Genomic DNA, 23,233 nt, shown 5'->3' on the forward strand with positions numbered 1-23,233 from the left:
GTGACATTTTCGCAGTCTATATAGTGCCACGTCTTTTGTATTTTTGTGCTCTTTTGGTGATTTCGCAGTTTAAAATGACCGCCAAGTGTAGTGCTGAAGTGCTGCCCGCTGTTCCTAAGCGCAAGAAGGCTGTGATGTGCCTTATGGAGAAAATACGGGTCTTAGATAAGCTGCGTTCAGGCATGAGTTGTAGTGCTGTTGGCCGTGAGTTCAATGTTAATGAATCGACAATCCGGTACATCAAGAAAAAGGAAAAGGAAATTCGCCGATCTGTACGTGAGGCTGCTCCGGAAAGTGCTAAAGTGACATCTATAGTGCGTGAGGAAGCTATGGAGAAGATGGAAAAGCGACTGAATTTGTGGATTCATGAGATGACAACCGATAAAAAAGGTGTGGTGGACAGCATTGTTGTGAGGCTGAAAGCCAAAGAAATTTACGGTCATGTTACCCAGGGTCAGAAAAATGTTAAACCCTTCTCGGCTAGTGCTGGCTGGCTTGCACGTTTCAAAAGGCGATATGGTGTGAAAAATATTAAACTTGCAGGTGAGGCAAGTTCTGCAGATCAGGAGGCTGCGCAAGAATTTAAAAAACACTTGCTAAGTGTTATAGAGGAAAAGGGATATGTGGAAGAGCAGGTTTTCACCGCTGACGAGACTGGCTTATTTTACAAGGACGTTGGCAAACGAACCTATATAACGCAAATGGCTTCCCAAGCCCCTGGCTTTAAATCATTCCAAGACTATGCAACCTTGCTGTTGTGCGCCAATGCCAAGGGCGACTTTAAGTGCAAACCTCTAATGGTGTACAGAGCCCAGAATCCACAAGCAGTTACAGGGAAAAGTGTGAACCATATGCCCGTCCATTGGAGGTGGAACAAAAAAGCATGGATGACATCCGATTGGTTCCACAACTGCTTCATACCAGAAGTTGAATGCTATCTCCAGGGCAGAAACCTTGCCTTCAAGGTTTTATTAATTTTGGATGATGCCCCAGTGCATTGCTGTGAAGAACTCAGAAATGCCCACCCCAACGTAGAAGTTCTTTTCATGCCTCCAAACACTACGTCTCTCATTCAGCCCCTGGATCAGGGCATAATAAAAGCATTCAAGGCGCACTATACCAGGGAGCTTTATAGCAAGGCCTTGGAGGCCCTCAAGGCCAACAAGGAAACCACCATGATGGACTATTGGAAGTCAGTCACTATACGCAACGTTATTGATTATGTTGGCACAGCCTGGGACAGCATCAAGCAGGCTACTATCAATAACTGTTGGAAAAGTGTTTGGCCAGACTGTGTGGAAAATTTCGAAGGCTTTGAAAGTGTTACAGAAAGTATAAAGAACAGCGTCAAAAACATAATGCACATCGCACGGCAAATAAGTGGAGAAGGCTTTGATGACATGAAAGAAGAAGATGTGGAGGAAATTTTGGCAGAGAAGGCAGTAGAACCCACCAACGAAGACCTGGATGAGATGGCAAAACACGGCACTGGAGTCAGCAACGACGAGGACAGTGATGAAAGTCAGACTAAGACTTCAAGAATTGTCCCTCTTACAGTGGCCAAAATATCAGAATGGAATTCTGCCTTGGAAAAAATTTTCAATGACATGGAAGAGTGTGACCCTATGCTTGATCGAAGCCTCAAATTTAAGCACCTAACCTCCACTGCGTTTGCCCCTTATGCCGAGATGCTCAAAGATTTGAGGCAAAAAGCCAAGCAGACAAGGCTGACCCAATTTTTCGAGCCCGTTTGGGAGGGAAAATTGCCAGTTCCATCAACAAGTCAGGAGAGCCAAACTCCTAAGGTTGAACTGCCAGATGTCAACATGCCACCCTCTTCCTCTTCAGCAGAATAAGTTCCACCTACCCCTCCCTTGGTTTTCCTGGAGCAGGCCAAGGTCACGAGGTTTAACCACACTGTGCACTGCACCGTCACACATCCTGCTGCTCCATCAACAGTAAGATTTTAGTTAATGTTTTTATAAAACTTTAAATGCTTAATCTTTTTTTTTTTTTTAAAGATTGGCACCTGAGCTAACAACTGTTGCCAATCTTCTTTTGTTTCTTCTGCTTTTTCTCCCCACATCCCCCAAGTACAAGCAGTATATTTTAGTTGTGGGTCCTTCCCCTTGTGGCATGTGGGACGCCGCCCCAACGTGGCCTAATGAACGGTGCCATGTCCGCGCCCAGGATCCAAACCAGCGAAACCCCGGGCCGCCGAAGTGGAGTGTGCGAACCTAACCACTCAGACATGGGGCTGGCCCCTAAATGCTTAATCTTGAATTTTTTCAGGATTTTATTTGCATTAGTGTACAATATACAGTATGTGTTCACAGTACTGTTTATTGTACATGCATGTTGTATGGTGTGTTATACCGTGTGTTTACTGTATGTACTATATATGCGTACTCTGTGCGTGTGTATGACTGAGGGAAAGTATTACAATTTCAGTATTGTAGAGTACATTGCACAGAAATTCTGTAGTTGAAATATTGTTTCATTATAAAGAAATACTGCATATAGTGATTTGTAAGAAAAAGACACATGAGATAAGGTGCTTTGAACAGAAATGCACATAAAACAAGGTTATGTATTGTCAGTTGACAAAGATGTTGTGACCAGAGATTCATATAACTACTGCAAACAGCAAGAATTGACTGTATTCTAGAATTCAGACACCGTCCACATGAATCTTCCCAAGTTAATCCATACAGGAGTACAACCATATATAATCTTTACCATTTTATCAGATTAAAAATTTTTGTTTAATTATAACCAAATTATAGGAGGCAGCAACCAGAAACAAATGCAGATGAGAGGTTAACAACTAACGTCCTCTTTGTTTAGGTTTAGGTTTTTTCAGCTGAAAATTGCTCCTTGTTGATACTCTGAACTAGACCTGGTCTGTGTCACCCAGCCCTAGAGTTATCTAAATCAAGGAATAGATGAAACACGTCTGTGATTAAAAGGACATTACAGTGCCTCTATGCCAGCAAAGTTTTTAAAACAGCCTGATTGAAACATAATTCACACACCATAAAACTTACCCATTGAAAGTGCACGATTCAGTAGTTTTGGTATATTCACAGACTTGTGCAACCATCACCACAATCAATTTTGGAACATTTCATCACTCCAGAAAAATCTCTTACCCATTATGAGTCACTCTTCATTTCTCCCCAGGCCCCAGCCTCTGCGAGGCTAATCTTTCTGCCTCTATAGATTTGCCTATTCTGGACATTTCATATAAATGGAATTATACAATTTGTGGTCTTTTGTGACTGTCTTCTTTCTCTTAGCACATTTTCAAAGTCCATTTCTTTTAGGTATATACCTGTGGAATTGCTTGATCATATAATGACTCTGTGCTTTACCTTTTGAGGAACTGCCAAACTGTTTTCCAAAGCAGCTGCACCATTTTATATTCTCACCAGCAGTATATGAAGCTTCCAGTTTCTCCACACCCTTGCCAACACTATGTCTTTTTGATTATAGTCATCCTAGTGGGTGTGAAGTGGCATTTCATTGTAGTTTTGATCTGCATTTCCCTGATGACTAATGATGTTAAGCATCTTTTCATTTCTTTATTGGCCCTGTTATATGTTATTTGGAGAAATGTCTTTTCAAATCCTTTGCCCATTTTTAAATTGGGTTGTCTTTTTATTGTTGAGTTGTAAGAGTCCTTTATATATCGTAAATACCAGTCTCATAAAATATATGACTTGAAAATATTTCCTCCAATTCTGTGGGGTATCTTTCACTTTGTTGGTGGTGTCCTTTGAAACATATTTTTAATTTCGATGAAGTCCAATTTATCTATTTTTGTCTCGTCTCGTGCTTTTGGGATCGTATCTAAGAAAACTTTGACTAACCCAAGATCACAAAACTTACTCCTGTTTTCTTCTAAAAGTTTTATGGTAGTTTTAGTTCTTACATTTAGGTCTATGATCCATTTCAGCAGATCTTTCTTATGGGAGAATAATAGAAAAATAGATGTGAAATTAGAACCCAGTATTTAGGAGTTTACCATTCTCAGCCTCATTTTCCTTGAAGAGCATAAATGCACCCTGCAGTGACAAACTGAGATGTAACCTTTTCCCCATCACTGGGGTCTGCATCTGGGGAAAAGGATATGTTGGCATTCTCCAGCAGACTCTCTCCTCCAGCATCATCCCATTTCTCCCAGTGTCCTCTTCACAGCTCATTAGCACTCCATGCATTTGTTCAAATTCACAAAATTTCCAACCACTTTAAGGTTAACCAGGGGAGGAACTATTTTGTATTGTCAAGTAGTTTAGTAAAGAGGTCAAAAATCGGTTAGCAGGCCAAATCCACCTTTAAGACATGCAACATTTGACCTGAAAAGCATTTTGCATGAATTTAAATTAATTGCCAGGACTTAAAAACTTGAGATTTCAAATAATCTTGATTTCCAACTTCCCTTGAAAAACTGGAGAATCTGGCAACTCTGGGCTCATAATCCCAAAAAGTAGAAATAGGCCAGAACTGGGCAATGGCTTTAGACAGGGCTCTCCAGTTGGCCACAGTACAAATCTCCCCAAATTCCTGGTTTACTATTACTGGCAATAATTTATGGGCTCCTCTCTGCCAAACTCAGCACCTTTCACCACTCATTCACCATCGTCTCTTTCCACTGTCTAATCTTGGGTTATCACCTTTTAGAAAATTGAAAGAGAAGTCCCTCCTTTGTTGGGTCCAGGATACATATGATCTTGGGGACTTGTGGCTGAACTCTGCATCTATCTTTCTGGGGTGCTAAAAACATTCTGTATCTTGATCTGAGTAGTGGTCACGTTAAGTGTATAAATATGTAAAAATTCATCAAGCTATCTAAGATTTGTGTACTTTACTGTATATTATACCTCAAAAAAAAAAAAAAAATAGAGGGAGAATGGATGGGTAGTCTCCTGCCAGACACTATTTCCATCTGCAATGCCTGACACAGCAGCAGTCATCTTGTGATCATGGACAATGCAATTTGGACAATGCAATTTGCTGAAAATGGCAGAGCAGAAAAAGATTTATGATGTCAGAGAGGGTCCTAAACTAACTTTGGAGCCTCTCTTCATGTGGACTTACAATTGAAATAAATTTTTTCACACACTGTATCAGTTTTCAGCCATCCCAGTGTGTAATCATACAAAAGCTTCTTGGTGGTAATATACAGCCCACAGAGTGGAGTTAGTAAGACTCAAGTTCACGTGTAAGTACAGTTTAATCACATCTTTGAACAAGAATTTACCATAAATTAGTACGAAGTGGAACATAAAAGAAATATAAACATATATGTTAAGTAGTAAGTCATTTAAAAAACCCAAAAACTTAAGTCAGACAACTTTATAACAAAAGATTAAATTCACTGGCCACTGAAAAAGAAATAACAGTTCCGGTTCACAGAATTGGAAGTAATTCTTTATTGATAAACATTTATACCAGAATTAGAAATGTCAGTAGAAAAATAAAATTTAAATAATTTTCTATTGTACAAAGATTTGATCACTTTGTAGCAGTTAGTGAAATAATCTAATACAAAAAGTTAAGCTGATTTTAGTCACAACCAGCCTCACAGAGTGCACAGAAAAGAAATGCACATACACAAAACTTTCTGCGTTTGGAGAGCTAATGGCACCAGGGCTTCACATTCCAGGAAATGGGTTCTTAGGGAAGACTGGTATGCACTGCAGATGTTGTAAGAACTTAATTCAAACCAGAGCAGTCAGAAAGGATGGTGGAATCAAAAGCCAACACACAATTTAAAAAATTAAAAAACACAAGGGTTTAAAGGTAGTTATTTGCATGAACTTTTTCTCACTACTTTAGACATTTCCTAAGAAGTAATGTTTTGATGCAAAAATAAGAGTTAATAGCACAAAGAGACATCTTTCTCTTGGGATCTTCGTTACGCATCTGTAGATGGACTTAAGTTTTCATGAAATGGCTTCCAAATCCCTCTATCAAAGAATCCAGAAATCAGCTTTTATGGTTGGGGGTTGCCTCCCTCCTCTGCATAAAAAAAGGGTGGGTGCAGAGCTGGGGAGGGATGGTTGCATATGTCTCTAAGAAAGCCAGTTGTTGGCAAAAATTCTCAAAAAACTATATATGGTAAAATAAAATTTTCAACATAAATGCCAATATTTTTTCATCTGAACAACCACCCCCAAATAATTGTGTATTTGAGACGAGAAATTTAAAAACAACAAAAACGAGAGATAACAGACATACTTTATCAAATAGTTTCTCCCTGAAAACATTCAAGCTACAAAGCTCAATCTGTATAAAGTCTATATAACATTTATTCACAAGAGAATGTTCACATAGTGGGATGGATGAAGCATTCAGTAATTTGAAGGTACCCAACATTTTATATTTGAAGTTTTTAAAAAGAGTGGATAATCAAAATATAGCAAGCAAGAAACAGATGGAAACAAAGACATCTTTCAAAATGCATTCATTTTTGTGTCTTGGCTCTAAAGGAAAAATAACCAAACATTCAAATCATGGATCAATATGTTCAAAAATTAGTATTCAGGGGGAGGGGCTCACCCACCTCTGGCCCTGTTCATGTTCAATTTGTGAAATTCTATCCAAAAGAATGTTTTAGATGAGAACGCTACGAAGCATCCTTCAATAGAGATTTTTAAAATCATTTCTTATAATAAAGGATACAATATCCCAAAATTTCTTAAACTGAAGGGCTACTTTTCAAAATCACAACTCCTTGAACTGAAAAATGGAGTCTTTAACTAAAGACTTAAAATTTGCTTCAAAGGAAGATTTGAGCACTTGGAGGGTAATCTTGTTGGGGAATTTCTAAGGACATTTGCCTGCGTTCCAGCTCTACTTGTAATTTTCCACTTGGTCTTGAGTATGTGTCACTATAATTTTGATAAGTGGGCTAATGGCCTATTCAAAGAAAATATCCAGTTAATTTTTATGATCCCTTTGTAATTTTTCTCTTGGACTATCTCTGGTTAAATTGGTCCTCTTGGCTATTTTTTAATCAGAAGCTGAGTGCATATTGCTCTAATTGGAAGAGATACATTCATGTGCACATGACCTCATGGGCTCTTAGCCTGACTCTCACAATGAAAACTTTCCTTTAAAATGTCAGACTTAATTACCAGAAACTATTTTGAAAACAGAAAACAACACTGACTGTACTCCATACAAAACAGTTTAGGTGGTAAGGATCAAGTTAGATAATTTTTGCAATCCTATCTCTTTTGAAGATCACAGTTTTCAGGCCTTTCAATGAAAAAGAAAGTTAGGTAGTAGAAGAAAAATTAAAATAGCTAAAATTGGGTTTAAAAGACTCTCAATATTTAATTCTCTTTAAGGATACAAATTCCCTTGAAGGAGAATGTATAGTGCACAGTGGAGAGAGCTGTGAAAATTAAACTTTAGGCACTTTCTGGGAGTGACACCCAATACTGTCAAAGTGGGCTGAAGACTCGCCACTCGGTAACCACGTTAAGACTGAGAAATCAGTGACCAGAAACTCTACTTTAAGCTGCACTTCCACAGTTTTTTCAAACGCCATTAATAAACCAAAGTCACTACAAAAAACTAACAGAATATTTAAGTATCTTTTTTGTGTGCCTCAATGTTAAAAAGAATATCCTAACCAATCTGGCTTAAAATTTTTAACTGGAGCTATTTCATAAGGTATGTTCCCAATTAAACTAAATAAAATTAATAGAATGAAAGTGATAGGAAAGAGTGGTATAGGAATTCTAAAAAAAAAAGTCTCAATTAGCTAGCTTATTTTGACAAAACTTACAAAACAACAAATTCACGTCTTAAAATATATTAAATAACTAGAGGTCAAGAGAGTTATCCATAAAATGTCACATCTTTCAGTAGGTATCTTTTTCTTTAAATAGTGGAATGAAAGCCACTACTTGTGTTCTAGATTTTTTTTCCTGTTTTTGTTCTCAAAGCTGTACTCAACCGAAACCTACTTGGCACTGACTGTCATGAAGGTGTATCAGAAGAAGAGTCTGCCAAATTTTAATCAAGATTAGACCAAATAAGATTTTAGTATGTCTACTCTGCTCAGAAATAAACCAATAATTTCCACAGTTTCCATGAAATATGCAACATTGCATTTTCTCACAGATATTGTACGTTTCAGTGCGAAGGATGCCAACCCAGAATCACTGTGGACCTGGCTTGGGTAAAGGTGCACCTGGAAAACGGCTTAACTATCCACCAAAAAAAAAAAAGAAAAAGCCCAAGAAACTTGATTTGCTTTGGTTGAAAACAATAGGAGTTCAGAAAGATCTTCACTTCGATTCTTGGAGCTTCAAACTAAGGAAGGGTTGAGGTGTTGTTCTTCACATACTTTTTCATCCGAGTTGCTTCCATTTGGAGAACTAAGAAAACACTACATTCCATAACGTATTCTTTTGGAGGAGTCTATAAAAGCGTAGGTTCGACATCGTAGCTGGAGGGTGTATGCTATAGAGTAGCCAAAATCCGCAAAAAGGAGACCACCACTACACAAAACGTCTGGCCGGTGCCCAAGGTGAGGGCTTCAAATGGTATCATTTCCTTTCCTGCGGCTCGGTACACTCCAGCAATTGCTGCACCTGTCCAAAAATTCAGGAGTGTTAAAAAAAACAAAAAAAAACAAGGTTAACATAAGCAGGAAAATATAACACTTAAAACTTACTACAAGTAAACTAGTCCAGATTTTTTACACTAAGATTTAAATATTATACAAATGTTTTGTTTTCTCTATTCTTTTTGCTGACTGCTCTAGGTTTTAAGTATTCTCTATATGGTTTGCATATCACTGATATGTGCTTTTAGATGTCGAAAAGTGACTCCTTAAAACTGAGATTTATTGAATAAAATCATCTGGAAGTCATAACCCAAATCACAAAGACTGCAATTTCCACGTGACCTGATTACAAACTCAACAACATCTCTTTATTGCCCATGCATTTAGCAGGTACTGAATAAATTCTTGGCAATAAATGACAAAGAATCTTCTGTGTGAGACTGAGCAAGAAATATTTCAGGAGAAGCCGCAGGGAATCCCCATTCCACCTCTACTATACTCAGTTCCCTTCAAGAAATGGATGGAGCAGGAGGAGAGGGGCGGGAAAAGGAAGAGAGGGGGACCCTAAGCCTATAAAGCTGCTATTAGTTCAAAGGGCGTGAGGGGAGAGATCCTCAGGGATTCCTCCCTGTTCCCCAGGCCATTAACTGTTTTTATTACGTTAGTCACTACAGCTTCCTAGAAACTGCGTACACAAAACGAACACTAACAACCTCTCTATCTACCCAGGTACACATTTGCATTGCTGCAGGGACTCAGCATTCTCTCAAAAAAGTCAAGATTGCACTAATTTGAAAAGAACAGACCAAAAGTTCCCAGATGATCCTCCCCCAGAAATGTTCCACACAAAATTCTCCCTGGTCACAGTGTATTCATTCATTCAAATATTTATTTACATCTATGTCTTTTAAGATATGATCCCTATTCTCATAGTACTCAGAATTTAGCTGGGGACACAAGACAGAAAGCACAGGCATGAAATAGATTTTGAATTCAAGACAATATATAGTACCTCAATCAAATGTCTACACATTTTATAAATGTGATGTGAGGGTATATTAACATATTCTAAGAAGAAGAAAGGACAATATTAACCAATACCTGAGTTGGTTGCCTGGAACATTTGTGACTTTGAAATGCCCACCTCCCCTGGCAGTGCATATACACTGTGCAACTAAAATCTGAAAGGCACCTGTTCCACTGGGCCCCTTCGTAATTTGGCCCCCAAAAAAGTGGGTTGGGTAGAAAGAAGCTTAAGGAACTTGAACTGGGCCCTAATGTGGGATTTGGATGATGATGAAGGGAAGAAAAGAAAAAGCAAACCAGAAGGAGCAGCAAAACGGGAAGGCAATAGATTCTATGCACTAGAGTCTTAAAGACAGAATGAACACAGCATTTACTGCACAGTCACTACGTTAGATATTCTGTTAAATATTTTGTACATACATTATTTCATTTAATCATCACACAGCATATGAGGTGGGTGGTATTATCCTTATTTTACTGATGAGAAGTCTAAAATAGGGCCTAGGGGCCAGTAATCCAGCAAGGAAACTGGAGCAGAGGGTCCCTAAAGACAGCAGTAGGTGATCTATTAAAAATGCTGTACAGGCCAGTTATGGAAACTCCTTATGCAGACAGGAGAAAATTGGCTTCCTCCCTCTGGTACCACAAAGGTTTTCACCATCTACAGAACACAGAGAAACGAGGCCACTCTGTCCCAAAAAAACCCAAGTCAAGAAACAGAAGGAGCTTTCTGCTTGAAGCTCAAGCAGCTTAAATTCACAGTGAAAAAAACAGTTACAAAGTAGGAGGAATATTGTGTCTATTTTTTTAAGAATATGTTTATGTTTACACGTATATCTAAAAAAAAGCCTGAAAGCACATACTAAAATGCAAACCGTGCTTAAACTTAGGAATGCAGCAATGGAAGATTTTAATTTTTGCTTTCTTATAATTTTTAATTTATATAAAATATACATTTTATATTTAATTATGAGCTTAAAAATGATTTAAACTTATTTTCATCCCTATGACATCAGCAAAGGCCAAAAAAAAAAAACTAGGTAAAAATAATTTATAATATGTTACTCCAATTTTTATTCAGAAAGTCTTGAGGGGAAAAAAATAACTAGGTACTTTTCTAAACAAGAATTCTTGTCATTAGAATTATTCTTCAGTCCTTAATCACACCTGAATGAGTGGAAGTAATTCATCAACAATCTTGTGGTGCCATTACTCAAGTGACAGCTGATGAGAAAGGAGTAGTAGCTTCCAGAAGACAAATATCTTTCTTTTGCTAGTGACCTATCTCACAAAGCTTAACTTAAGGTTTTCTGAAGCCAGCGAAAGTCTGACTCAGGAAGTCAAAGATGTTAGCCAAATAATGGGGGGTTGGGAATGAGGAAAAAAACAATATATAAAAAAAGAGGACCTGTGGTTAAAGGCCACTCTTTTTTCTTTATTCCACTCAGACATGTTTATAAAATGGTCCTGAAATTAACTGACTAGTCATATCAAACGTTTTGACTGGTATTTTAATGTCTAACATACTTGTCAAGATTCCAGCAGTAATTGGTCCCACGATGCCCATCAACAGGATGCTTACAGACATGAACCTACCATATTTGTGATGTCTGAGGGTGAAGAGGGCCAGTAATCCAGCAGGGACATGAAAGAAGAGAGAGGACACCAGTGCCCACAGGAACACACCATACCACATCTCTACAAGGGAAAGCAAAGAGAGGTCACAAATCACTGCCTTTTCCAGGGCAATCGTCACAAAGGGGTAGTCATTATACTCAGTGATTTCATTTTCAAAACCACTCAGTTGCAATGTCAATTCATCAATCAAATATCCAAATATTGATGGTTTTAGAGGGATCAGCAAACTATGGCGACCAACTGTTTTTGTGCATAAAGTCTTACTGGAACACAGCCACCCCCATTCATTTGAGTCTCGTCTCTGGCTGCTTTCAAGCTACAAGAGTGGAGCTGAAACAGTACAGAGACCACGTGGCCCGCAAAGCCTAAAATATGTACCATCCTGGCCTTTACAGAAAGTCTGCCAACCTCTGACAAGCCAGCTGTACTCTAACACTGAAAAAAGGTTCACCCAGATTTGAATATTGACCTAAATAATTTCCCTCCTATAAGATGAACAAGCATAAGTACCATTGATAGGGTACTGTGCGATCAATACCTGTTGATCTTTCCAGACTTTCTGATTATTCAGTCTTCTAAAATGGAAAAGCTGTACAATTATATTCATTCAACAATCATTTTCAAGTCAATACAGTAAATATCAACCCGTTGCCTATTAGGATATCAGAGCTCTTTAAGATATGAAATAAATGCCAGAAAATATATATGTTTGGCTTAAAGACAAATGGCAAGTAAGGGGGCATGTTAGAAGAGGAGCTAGTTCCTACAGAGAACCTCTAATCACTCTCAGGATGACATTAATTCAGGCAATGTTAAAATACTTGATCACCAACTATGTATACAAACCTGTGCATGAGACAGCTTGGAAAATTCAAAAAAAGAGGAGATACCATCCTGCCCTCCCGACTGTATAATTTGGCAAATGGCAGTCATAGCATTTCCCCCAGGGAGCCCAGGCAAGGCTTTAGAATTCTCATGACAGCTCTTTAACTACCCATATGGAAGTAGTGAAGGTGTCGCATTAGAGAAAATCTGTTGTCCACCCCTGCACCAGAGGCAGGTAAGTAACAGGCAATTTTAGAGATCAGTCAAAAGCTTAATTCAGGGTTTCCTGACCACAGCACCACCGACATGTGGACCAGGTAAGCTTTGTTGTGGTGGGCTGTCCTGTGCAGTGTAGGATGTGGAGCAGCACCCCTGGTCTGTACTCACTAGATGCCACTAACACTCTTTCCCCCAGTTGTGACAACCAAAAATATCTCCAGAAATTGCTGAATGTCCCTTGGGGGCAAAATTGCCCTGATTAAAAACCACTGGCTTTGGGGCCGGCCCGGTGGCACAGTGGTTAAGTTTGCACGTTCTGCTTCTCAGCAGCCCAGGGTTCGCTGGTTTGGATCCCGGGTGCGGACATGGCACCGCTTGGCAAAAGCCATGCTGTGGCAGGCGTCCCACATATAAAGTAGAGGAAGATGGGCATGGATGTTAGCTCAGGGCCAGTCTTCCTCAGCAAAAAGAGGAGGATAGACAGTAGTTAGCTCAGGGCTAATCTTCCTCCAAAAACCCAGAAAAACAAAAAACCACTGGCTTGACTGAAGCCGAGGGTTTCTAAGAGTAATAGCAGTTAAAGCTGCAAAGACAGATAGGGGCACATTACAGTGGGCTTTGAAGGCCAGACTAGGGACTTGAATGCGAAAGCCTGGAAGAACCATTAAAGGTTCTGAGCAGTGAAGGGTTGTCAGGACATTACTTCACAGGTCCCACCTTACCCCCAGCAGGAATACAAACTAGAAAACCTTTCTGGAGGGTAATTTGGAAGTGGGTGTCCAAAAAAGTCAAATGTATGTACCCTTTGCCACGCGATTTTACATCCAGTAATGCGTCCTAAAGGAATACACATGTAGGCAGGGACGAGGTCACAAGAGTTCCAGGCAGTAATGGCAAAAACTAGACGCCAACTGCATGTCTAGCAACGCAAGACTTGTGAAACATGTTTTGGTGCATCCACGTCATAGAACATTACACAATCATGAGACAGATCTTTAAATACTGATGGGTAAGATGCCCAAGCCACAGTGGTAAGTAAAAAAAGCAAGTTGCAGAATACTATGCGGAATAAGATCCCATTTTTGGGAAAACAAAAAACAAACAAAAGAAACAAATGTGTGTGTAAATACTTCTTTGTACTGAAAAGTCTGGACGTATGTTTGTTTAATAAATATTTATGACAGGCACAGGCGCTGTTCTAAGTGCTTCACAAATATCAACTCGTGCAATCCTCTAAATAATTCTATGAGATACATATCATTAATATCCCTAGCTCTCAGATGAGGGAACTGAGGCACGGGGAGGTGAGGAGACTTGCCGGAGCCCACGTGGCAGCTCGAGGCAGAGCCCAGGTTCACCGCTGACTCCCGAGGCCACACCCTCATCCTCTGTGCCACCTCTTGGTGTATGTTAAACTCCAGAAAATTGTTATTTCTGGGGAGCAGGATGGGTTGGGGAGAGGGTTGATGACAATTCACTTTTTACTTTGATTAAAAAACCCCAAAGCTTTTGTTTTAAAAAGAACTGTTCCAGAAAGTTGGTGGGATTGGGATGAACAATTAGAGAGCAATGAGGAGCGTCAGTTAGCTCGGGGAGAGTGGAGCTGGGGAAGGACCAGGCGCTTTTCTTGAAGCTGTATTTGAGTTGTAAGCATAGTGTTGTGTGTGGTTTTTCCTAGATCAATTTCTTATTCTTATGGAGGGGGTGGTGCTTAGGGGCTAATGGAGATAAGGGCTGGGGGCCAAATCCCTCCCAACAACCCCTGCCATTGTCACTAAGCACTGCACTCATTCTTTGCTCATTTTAAGCCAAATAAAGCTTGAATTAAGACCATATTCTACATACACCTAAATTAGGATGCGTAGGTCTTGTTTTGGGTGAAAGGCTCTGAATAAAAGCATCAGAGGTGCCCCATCTAGGGCTCAATGCTTATTAAAAATAACAAACGACTGGGCGTGTTTTGGCATTTTTGTTCTGGTGAAAAACTATTAGATAGCTACAAAAGGTTTCAAACCATTTGTGAGATGTTTTTTCTTTCTGCCGAACAAGATACACCTTGAGAATAATTTTATAATACTGTTGAAACTGGTCTATTTTGTTTGACAGTGTTTGGAAAATTGTTAACACAAGTTTAAATCACACAATATGGAGTATAAAGTGATTAAATAGTAACGTCCTAAGCTTAAAAATTAAATATATAACATAAAAAAATATATATGCATACTAACTACTGCCCTTGTTCCACCAAAGAAAAACCATCTTTCCAGTCAATAGTGTTGATCAGAAATCGCAGGCAGGGCTCTCCGTCCTCCAGGTTTGAGTCCCCATCCTCTTCAGGAACAAACCTCCATTACCGCTGCCTCCTTTCCAGCCTCAGGCCAGCTGCTATTCTTGCTTCTACTGCCCAGGAGACTGGCTCTCTCTTCCTGGCAGCAGCTCCACGGGTCGCAGCATCTGGAGTCCAGGTACTGCTGCTCCCCAATAAGTGTGCATCTGCCTGGTCTCTGGCACCTACCGATCGCTCCTGCCTGAGCAGCTGCTATTATTGTACCCTGGCTCAGTGACAGCAGCCTGGCCTCTCCAGCCTAAGGCCCCCTGGAACACTACCCACCACTAGCTTATCCTCAAGCCAAAGCACAGCACCATGCACTTCCCTTCCAAAGCAGGAACCCTATCTTCAATCCCATTGTCCTCACCAGCTCCTCCCCAAATCACTCAGAGACTCTGACCTCCACAACACCATCTGGTGTGCCGAAAGCTCTCTGATGGCACCAGGAATGCCAGTGCCCTGGGGTAGACAAATGGGATACAAACCTGCCTCCAAGAACTCCGAGCAATTGCCACCCTGGCTGCTGTCTGCCACTACTGAGCTCGGCCCACCCCTGGGCCCTGCCATTGCAGGGCTTCTGCTGGAGCTCCCCAAGTTTTAGAGACAAGCACTGCTTTCCGCAGCAACTCAAGGCACGGCTGGAGCTTGGCTTCTTACCGGCTGCCACAGAACCATCAGGGCAGTGAACTGGGAGGTGAGGCCTGGGTCTGCCAGAGACACACTACGTTGGGAACTTCAGTAAAAGTGGGTCCAGACACTCAGGTGTGCTATTCAACTGCTATGGACTGAATTATGTTCCGCCAAACAAACATGTTGAAGCCCTAATCTGATAGGACTGTGGCCCTATAAGAAGAGGAGGAAAGAGATTTCTTTGTGTCTCATATTCCCCCTCACCCCACATCATGTGAGGAAATATCAAGAAGGAGCCCAAGAGGGCCCTCACCACAACAGGACTATGCGGCCACCCTGATCTTGGACTTCCGGCCTCCAGCACTGTGAGAAAATAAGTTTCTGTTGTTTAAGCTACTCAGTCTATGGTATACTGTTACAGCAGCCCTAGCAACTAAGACACCAACACTCACCTGTTCCCACTTCCCCAGGAGCACAGCACCTGCCCAAGGAGGCCTGCTAGGCTACCAACCCACATCTCAATTTTCCTAAGAGCTGGAAGGCCTATTTATGAACAAGATCTGGCATAGTAAGTCAGCACTTCCCTGAGAAGCGGACGCACACGGCACCCTCCTACAACCGCGAGCTACATCCATTAGCTACCTCAGTGCCTACATATTTTATATAGCATCGTCTAACTCACTTTAAGTAGGAAAAAAGGCTTTATTATATTAGATAAGTAGTACAGTTTATAAAAGACTTTGCAGATGGATGGATTACAGGACTCTTAATAGCAAAGGCAAACGCCAATCAATAAAACACTTTTAAAAAACTAAGTGATTTCCCTTTAATCTACTGCACCTTAATTTGCCATCAATTTAATAGCTATTTATTGATCATCATATATTACTTTTCATTTCCCTGGCTCAACACACAGTCAAAAATCTTTGCTACGTATCTTACAGTATTTCCTGGTCTCACTGTTTCAAATCAAGTGCATTAGCTTCAGCTTTGTTTACCTTGGCAGCTAAAGTCGCATCACTTCAATGCTGAAGAATAAACCAGATAACTAATCTGTAATGAAAGATTATAAGGAGAAATCAGATTAAGCACTGGTGGCACAATGGGTCCCAAAAATGTCCACATCCTCATCCCCAGAGCCTGTGAATATGTGACCTTATATGGCAAAAGGGAGTTTGCAGATATGATTAGATTAAGGGTCTTGAGATGGGAGAGTATCCTGGATGTTCCAGGTGGGCTTAATGTAATTACAAGGGTCCTTGTAAGAGGGAGGCAGGAAGGTCAGAGTCAGATTTGAAGATGCTATGCTGCTCGTTTTAAAGGAGGAGAAAGGAATGCAGGTGACCTGCAGAAGCTGGAAAAGGCAAGGAAACCAATTCTTCATAGAGCCTTCTATGAAGGAATGAAGGAAGGAGAAGGAATGAAGAAAGGAGAAGGAATGAAGGAAGGAGAAGGAATGCAGCTCTGCTGATCCAGTTTGGACTTCTGACCTCCAGAACTCTAAGATGATAAATCTGTGTTGTTTTAAGCCACTAAATTTGTGGTAAGTTACAGTACAACAAGACTAATACAAGGACTAAGAGTTCATTCATTCAACAATCCCATATTTGAGCCCATTCTCTATGAGTGAAAAAACAAAAAGACAAACATCCCTGACCACATGGAGTTTATATCTTTAAGAATCTACTTTTCAGACAGACAGCTCCGTTAAAGAAAAGCCACACAGATTGCAGAATCCAGTAGGTGAGTTCTGTATTAACAAAGGGGTTTGTAACGGCCGGCTCGCTGGCCCTCCAGCCTCTACAGCTGAGTCCCCTAATCTCCAGACAAGGCCTCAAGACCAACCTGGCCCCAATCAGCAGGAATGGAAGGAGTCTAAGCCAAGTGGGCAGCGTGAGGCTCAGTACTTGGCCATCCTCTTTCAGCAGGCCCCACTCTGACCTTATGTTCCAGCTCAAGCAACTGCATGAGCATGGCCAGTTCCTCCAAAGCCAGGGTTCTAAGCAGACCACATCAGCCTTGCTGGGAACCGTAGTCCCACCTGGTCCTGGAACTTGATGCTGGACTGCCTTGATGCTAACTGCCCATCAGCCTGCATTCTCTCCACTCTGCCCACTGTGAGACCGCTCTCTTACCAAACCCCACCTACCTGACAGGGGCCCCATCTGTCCCCCTTGTGCAATAGTAAGAAATGCATATATATTAGTCTCTGTTCCTGCTTCTTGACACAGAGCTCCCAAACCCTTGTAAATAGGGGTGCTAAGAAAATCTTTTGTTCTAATATTTAGTCTTTGACCCTGGTTCCTGACACAAAGCTCCTTTAACCCCTGTAATTTCCTGAGTGATAGGAGCATCTGACAGAGCTCCTAAATCCCTTAGAATTTCCAGGAGCATCTTTTGTTCTCATGAGGTGACACTTAGTGGGCTCCTGGATGGGGGCTGATCACCAGAAAGACCAAGCCATTGACTATAAGCTTGGAACTTTCAGCCCCACTCCCTATTCTGGGGAGAGGGGAGGGGGATGGAAGTGGAGTTAATAATCAATCATGGCTAGGTGATGAGGCCTCCATAAAAATCCCAAAAGTATGGAGTTTAGAGAGCTTTAGATTGGTAAACATACATACATGCTGAGAGAGTGGCACACCCCAACTCTACAAGGACAGAAGCTCCTGTGCTCAGGACCCTTCTGGATCCCGCCCTAAGTATCTCTTCATCTGACTATTCATTTGTATCCTTTAATATCCTTTGTAATAAACCAGTATTCTACTAAGTACTGCTTTCCTGAGTTCTGTGAGCTGCTCTAGAAAATTAATTGAACTCAAGGAGGGGGTCATGGGAACCTTCGATTTATAGCCAGTAGGTCAAAACCACAGGTAACAACTTGAAATTTCGAATGATGCCTCAAGTCGGGGGTGGGGGCAGGGTTGTGGGTCTGAGGCCTTAACCTGTGGGATCTGATGTTAACTCCAGGTAGACGGTGTCACACTGAACTGAATTGTAGGACACTCAGATGGCGTCACAGAATTGCCTGATGAGTGGAAAACCCACACATCTGGTGTCAGGAGTGTTGTGAGTGTGGTAGTAGTGTGAGAGTAAAGGAAAACAGTGAGTTCTTCCTGGAGACCCGCCTCCTCTCCTCCCTAACATTGATGACTTGCCCACCGGGACTACCAACTGTGGGCTGCCCCCTCTCTCCTGACACTACTGCCTGACGGCCCTCTCATCCCTGGTTTCTGAGTGTGCCCCCTGGTCTGCTTCACCTCAATGCTCTCTTGGTCCTAGCCTGGCTAGATCTTGTCTGTCCTGATCTGGCCTTCCATCTACTCACATAAAGCCAGAAAGTCAGTGCTAATGGGTACAAGATTGCTCACTGGAGTGATGAAAATATCCTAAGTTGATTGTGGTGATGGTTGCAAACTCTGCAAATGTACTAAAAGTCAATGAATTGTACACTTAAAAAAAGTAAGAAGGATCATCCCTCCTCTGCTCGAAACCCTCCAACAACGACCTCAGGGATCTGACCTCACCTCCTCCTCCCCACCTTGCCCACACTGTTCTTTTTATGTGGGACACCTCCCACAGCATGGCTTTTGCCAAGCGGTGCCATGTCCACACCCGGGATCGGAACCAGCGAACCCTGGGCCGCCGAGAAGTGCAACGTGCGAACTTAACCACGGCACCACCAGGCCGGCCCCTCTTTCATGTTTCTTAAGCAAACTCCTGTTCCAGGGTCTCTAGGGCTTCTGCCCATTGCCCAGAATGCTCTTCTCAACAGCTGCGTGGTGTGTTCATTGCTTCCTTCAGATTTCAGATGGCATCACCATAAAGGGCTTCCTCGTGACCTTAAGTAAAAGAACATTCCACCCTGACACACAAGACCCACCACTTACTATCCCCCTACCCTGTCTTCACTTACCACCAGCTGTTCCTTTCCATACTTCCTACTTTTATCTTTTTATTTTCTCTCTGCCCATTAGAATGAAAGCTCCTTTGTTTTGTTCACTAAGCATCTTTATTTGGTGCCTAGAAAATAAGAGGCACACAACAGACATTGAGTAAATACTTGCTGACTGAGGGAATAAATAACTGGTCCAACGTGACCCATTCTTGATTCCAGCAATGGCATAACCAAAACATTAGGGGAGTTTAGCTTAACTATCACAAGATACACTTTGACATGGATTTTAATAAAATTCATACTTTCAGAAAGTTAATGTCATTCCTGATACAAAGTTTTTCACATTCAGATTTGTTAAAAATGACAGCAACAAAAGAAATTTGAACAACTTGGAATAAGGAGAGGTAGGCAGAATTGCAACGGCTAAATTGCAAACGCAGGTTTAAAAAAAAAATCAATTCAAAGCTTCCTGATGGTGATAAACCATAGAATATTTCAGAGCAACGATTTTGCCATACTGAGTTGGCATAACGTGCAAATAACCTTTTCTGTGGGGTCAGAATAGAAACTATTCCAGATTCAGGACAATGAATGAAATTCACTGTCAGCAGGCTTTGGTGCCTCAAAAAGAACCAAATTTCACATACCTATTATGTCCATCATTCCAGCTAAGATGAGACAGAACAGGGAGGTGGTGTGTTTACCCAACATATTCTGATAAACTTGAGGTCAAGGGCTCTCTCTCATGCATGTTTATACCCCCAGCCCAGGGCCTGCACTTGGCCAAATGTATGTTTGCTGAAGGAATGACCGCAGGAATCAAAACCCCCAAGTTACCTATTTATGGAAATACCTATAAACTCAAGTACATATTGCGGTTTCATATTTTCAGAACAATTTCTGAAAGCAAAAAAATTCCCATGGCTACAGATTCTCTACTATGACATAATGTTAAAACTCTCATCCCAAATCTACTTATCTCAATCTTTTCTTAGAGAAAGACAAGGCAACTAAAAGCCAGACTGAAGAGAATATTCAGTTTCTAAGTATCACCCCACATATGACTTATTAATAACTAAAGGATTAAGTTACCCTTACAGTGGAGAGATCTGATAAGCACCACCTTCACCAAATGACTAAACTTCGCATTATCAATAAAGGTACAAATTGAAGCTAAATGTCTCCTAATGTGATGCACTGAGAAGTGGACGTCACCTATGTAGATAGTATTCTGACCAAAAATATTTAATCTGAATGTAATCATGAAGAAACAATCAGATTAACTTAGATTGTGGGACAGTCTACAAAACAATTAGCCTGGACTCTTAAAAATATCAGTCTCAAGAAATTAAAACAGGGGCCAGCCCGGTGGTGCAGTGGTTAAGGTCGCACGGTCCGCTTCGGCGGCCCGGGGTTCACCGGGTCAGATCCCTGGTGCGGACGTGGCACCACTGGGCAAGCCACGCTGTGGTAGGCGTCCCAAATATAAAGCAGAGGAAGATGGACACTGATGTTAGCTCAGGGCCAGCCTTCCTCGGAAAAAAGAGGAAGACTGGCAGATGTTAGCTCAGGGCTACCCTTCCTAGAAAAAAAAAAAAGGAATTAAAACAAAGATGGAGAAACTGTTCTAGATTCAAGGAGACTAAAGAGACATGACAACTAAAGGCAATGTGTGGTCCTTGATTAGATCCTGAAATTTTTTTAAAAAAAGAGAAAAAGCTATAAATGACATTATTTGGACAACTTGGGAAATGAAATAAGGACTGTACATTACATAATATTCTATCAATGTTAAATTTTTTGGGTGAGATATGGTTTTTTGTCTATGACAGAAAATGTCCTTGTTTCAAAAGATACAAGCTGAAGTATTAGGCATCAAGTGCCATCACTTCTGTAACTTCCTTTCAAATGGTTCTGCAGAAAATAAAAATGTCATGTGTATGCATATACCTATTTAGAGAAACAGAAAGCCAGAGATAAAAATAACGAATCTAAGCAAAGGACATATGGATATTGTTATACTATCATCTCAATGTTTCAGTAGGTTTGAATAACTTTTAAATAAAGAGTTAGGGGAAAAATAAGGAAACAAACAAAAACAGACTAATCTGGTCCAGGAGTGCCTCCAGACTGCATTAACATTTCTTTTTGTGGACAGTGTCTCCAGAATGCCATAGATTTCCGTTGTCACTGACAAATGGGATCTTAGTACCTTCTGAAACACCGTGAGCTACCAGATTATCATTTTAGGCATGATTTCCAGCTAACATCTGCACCTGCCCCAAGATGGTTATTATCAGCTACTTCACAAACCTGTCGGGAAAGGACTAGGCAGGTAACACACCGCAAGTCGCGGGTGTCCACCGAATGGCGCCTGGCAGTCGCCGCCCGGAGGATGAGAAATCACAGGTGCCTCGTTCACGACTGCAGTCAGTAATCCAACCCTCCTCCTCCTGCAGGTCTCAGGGCCCCGTCCTCTCATTGTTTACTAAGTCAGGATAACAGTCAGCTTTGCTGGAGAGCCTTCTTGCCTTTAAAGGTCCAACACAGAACTGTCCCCTCCCCTCAAAGCCTCTCTTAGTCCTCCCCAGTAATTTCTCCGCCTCTCAACTCTGCGAGCACAGACAGCTTTCTATCTTGTATTATAAATGTGAAAAGCCCTAATGTCAGGCCCAGCAGAGGCTCCAGCGGGGGTAAGAACGGTTAAAAAAGCAGCTGTGTCAAACATCTCGAACGCATGAGCGGGAGACTCGGCAACAGGTCTCAGAAAGTGATTCCGAGAAAGAGAAGCCGGTGGAGTGGGCGGATTTGGACGAGGTGCGAGCGATCAGCAGACAACCTCCCGGTGCAGAGGGGCTGGGCCAGACCAGAGACAAAGGGACGGGGAGCTGACTGCCCCTCCGCCTGGCCCGGACGATTCGGCGTCCGAGCTGCGGAAGCCAAGAGGCCGGCGCGGACCAAAGCGGCCAGGCGCATCCCGCGCCCCAAACAAGGCGGCACGACCGCCTCCAGGGCTCTGTCGAGTTCGGGTCTGGACCTGGGGCGTCTGGAAACTCCAAAGAGCAAGACCAGTTTGGGTGGTGGCCGAGCTCCCTTCAGTGACCGGTCCGCCCGCGGCCGCTCCCTCCGACCTCGCTCCCAGCGCGGGCTCGGGGTGGCCCGGCCTGAAGGAGCGACGGGAGCAACAGACTATACGCCCCTGCTCTCGGCCGAGGGCGCGGGAACCTCCTTCCAGGAGGAAAACAGCCCCCAGCGGGCGGGGCGCCGGGGCCCCTGGCTGTCCGCGGGGAACGGTCGCCGCACAGCCAGGCGGCCGCGGCGGGGCGCGCAGTGCGCAGGCGCGGGGCGGGGCTGGTACCTGGGAAGGAGCAGAGAGAAGTGGAGTTGGGGCACAGGGTGCCGTTGCCCACCCGCGGCACGAGCTTCAGGCTGAGGATCTGCTGCAGGAGCCCGGCCGAGCCTCCGCTGGCGCCGCTTCCCTCGTGCTCCATCCCGCCGCCATTCACCGCAGAGAGATGGGGGAGAGTGGCCGAAGTGCTGCCGAGGCTCCCTCTCACTCACGGTCCACCCCGCTTTCCGCAACTCGGCCGCCTCAGCGTCACCTTCGGCCCAGCTCTCTTCCTCCTACCCCAACGGCGCTGCCAAGTGATGGTTCCTCCCTCCAATCAGAGCGCGTCGCTGGCGGCAGGGGCGGGGCTAGGGTTGTTCCCGTCTCTGACGTTGCGTACGGCTCGCCGAGACCCAGCACCCACAGGCTACGCCCTCTACTGGGGAAGTCTCTCCTGCTCCAGTGAGGCGAGCGCTGCTCTGCCCTTCTCTGCAGCGCCACCTGAGAAAGAAGGGAAATTGCATACGCCCCACCAGGCCAGAAATGCAGATTTAAAACGGATTTGGCAATGAGAATCAGATGGCCCAGCAGCCAAGCGAAGGAGGCTGGAAGGCAATGCAGTAATACCTTCAATATTTGGAGGGAAAATCATTTTTTTGAAAGCGTAACTTACTTTAAATTAAGCTTAACTTACTTTAAATTAAAAAGCACTGTGTACAAAATGCATATTTTCCTCTTAATTCAAGAACATTA

General features: G+C 42.5%; 2 protein-coding genes across 5 annotated transcripts; one reads left to right on the plus strand and one right to left on the minus strand.

Annotated features, from left to right (window-relative positions):
- Window positions 1–74: 74 nt before the first annotated feature.
- On the plus strand, window positions 75–1,856 carry LOC102150625 (tigger transposable element-derived protein 1). The gene has a single exon (XM_005608555.2). The coding sequence runs from the start codon at window positions 75–77 to the stop codon at window positions 1,854–1,856; it is 1,782 nt and encodes a 593-aa protein (XP_005608612.2).
- A 3,555-nt stretch (window positions 1,857–5,411) lies between these two features.
- TMEM170A (transmembrane protein 170A) lies at window positions 5,412–23,192 on the minus strand. Of its 4 annotated transcripts, none has more exons than XM_023637347.2 (4): window positions 22,511–22,752; window positions 16,253–16,307; window positions 11,210–11,311; window positions 5,412–8,612 (listed from the first exon to the last, which is right to left on the minus strand). In XM_023637347.2, the coding sequence occupies exons 3-4, from the start codon at window positions 11,307–11,309 to the stop codon at window positions 8,482–8,484; spliced, it is 231 nt and encodes a 76-aa protein (XP_023493115.1). In that variant the 5' UTR covers window positions 11,310–11,311; window positions 16,253–16,307; window positions 22,511–22,752; the 3' UTR covers window positions 5,412–8,481. The 4 variants fall into 4 exon arrangements, with proteins under 4 accessions (XP_023493115.1, XP_014593898.1, XP_003364685.2 ...); XM_014738412.3 differs by having other exon boundaries at window positions 11,141–11,311; XM_003364637.5 differs by lacking the exon at window positions 16,253–16,307 and having other exon boundaries at window positions 22,511–23,192.
- Window positions 23,193–23,233: the final 41 nt, after the last annotated feature.

Source organism: Equus caballus, chromosome 3 (genome assembly GCF_041296265.1).
Source record: "Equus caballus isolate H_3958 breed thoroughbred chromosome 3, TB-T2T, whole genome shotgun sequence".
NCBI classification, from domain to species: domain Eukaryota; kingdom Metazoa; phylum Chordata; class Mammalia; order Perissodactyla; family Equidae; genus Equus; species Equus caballus.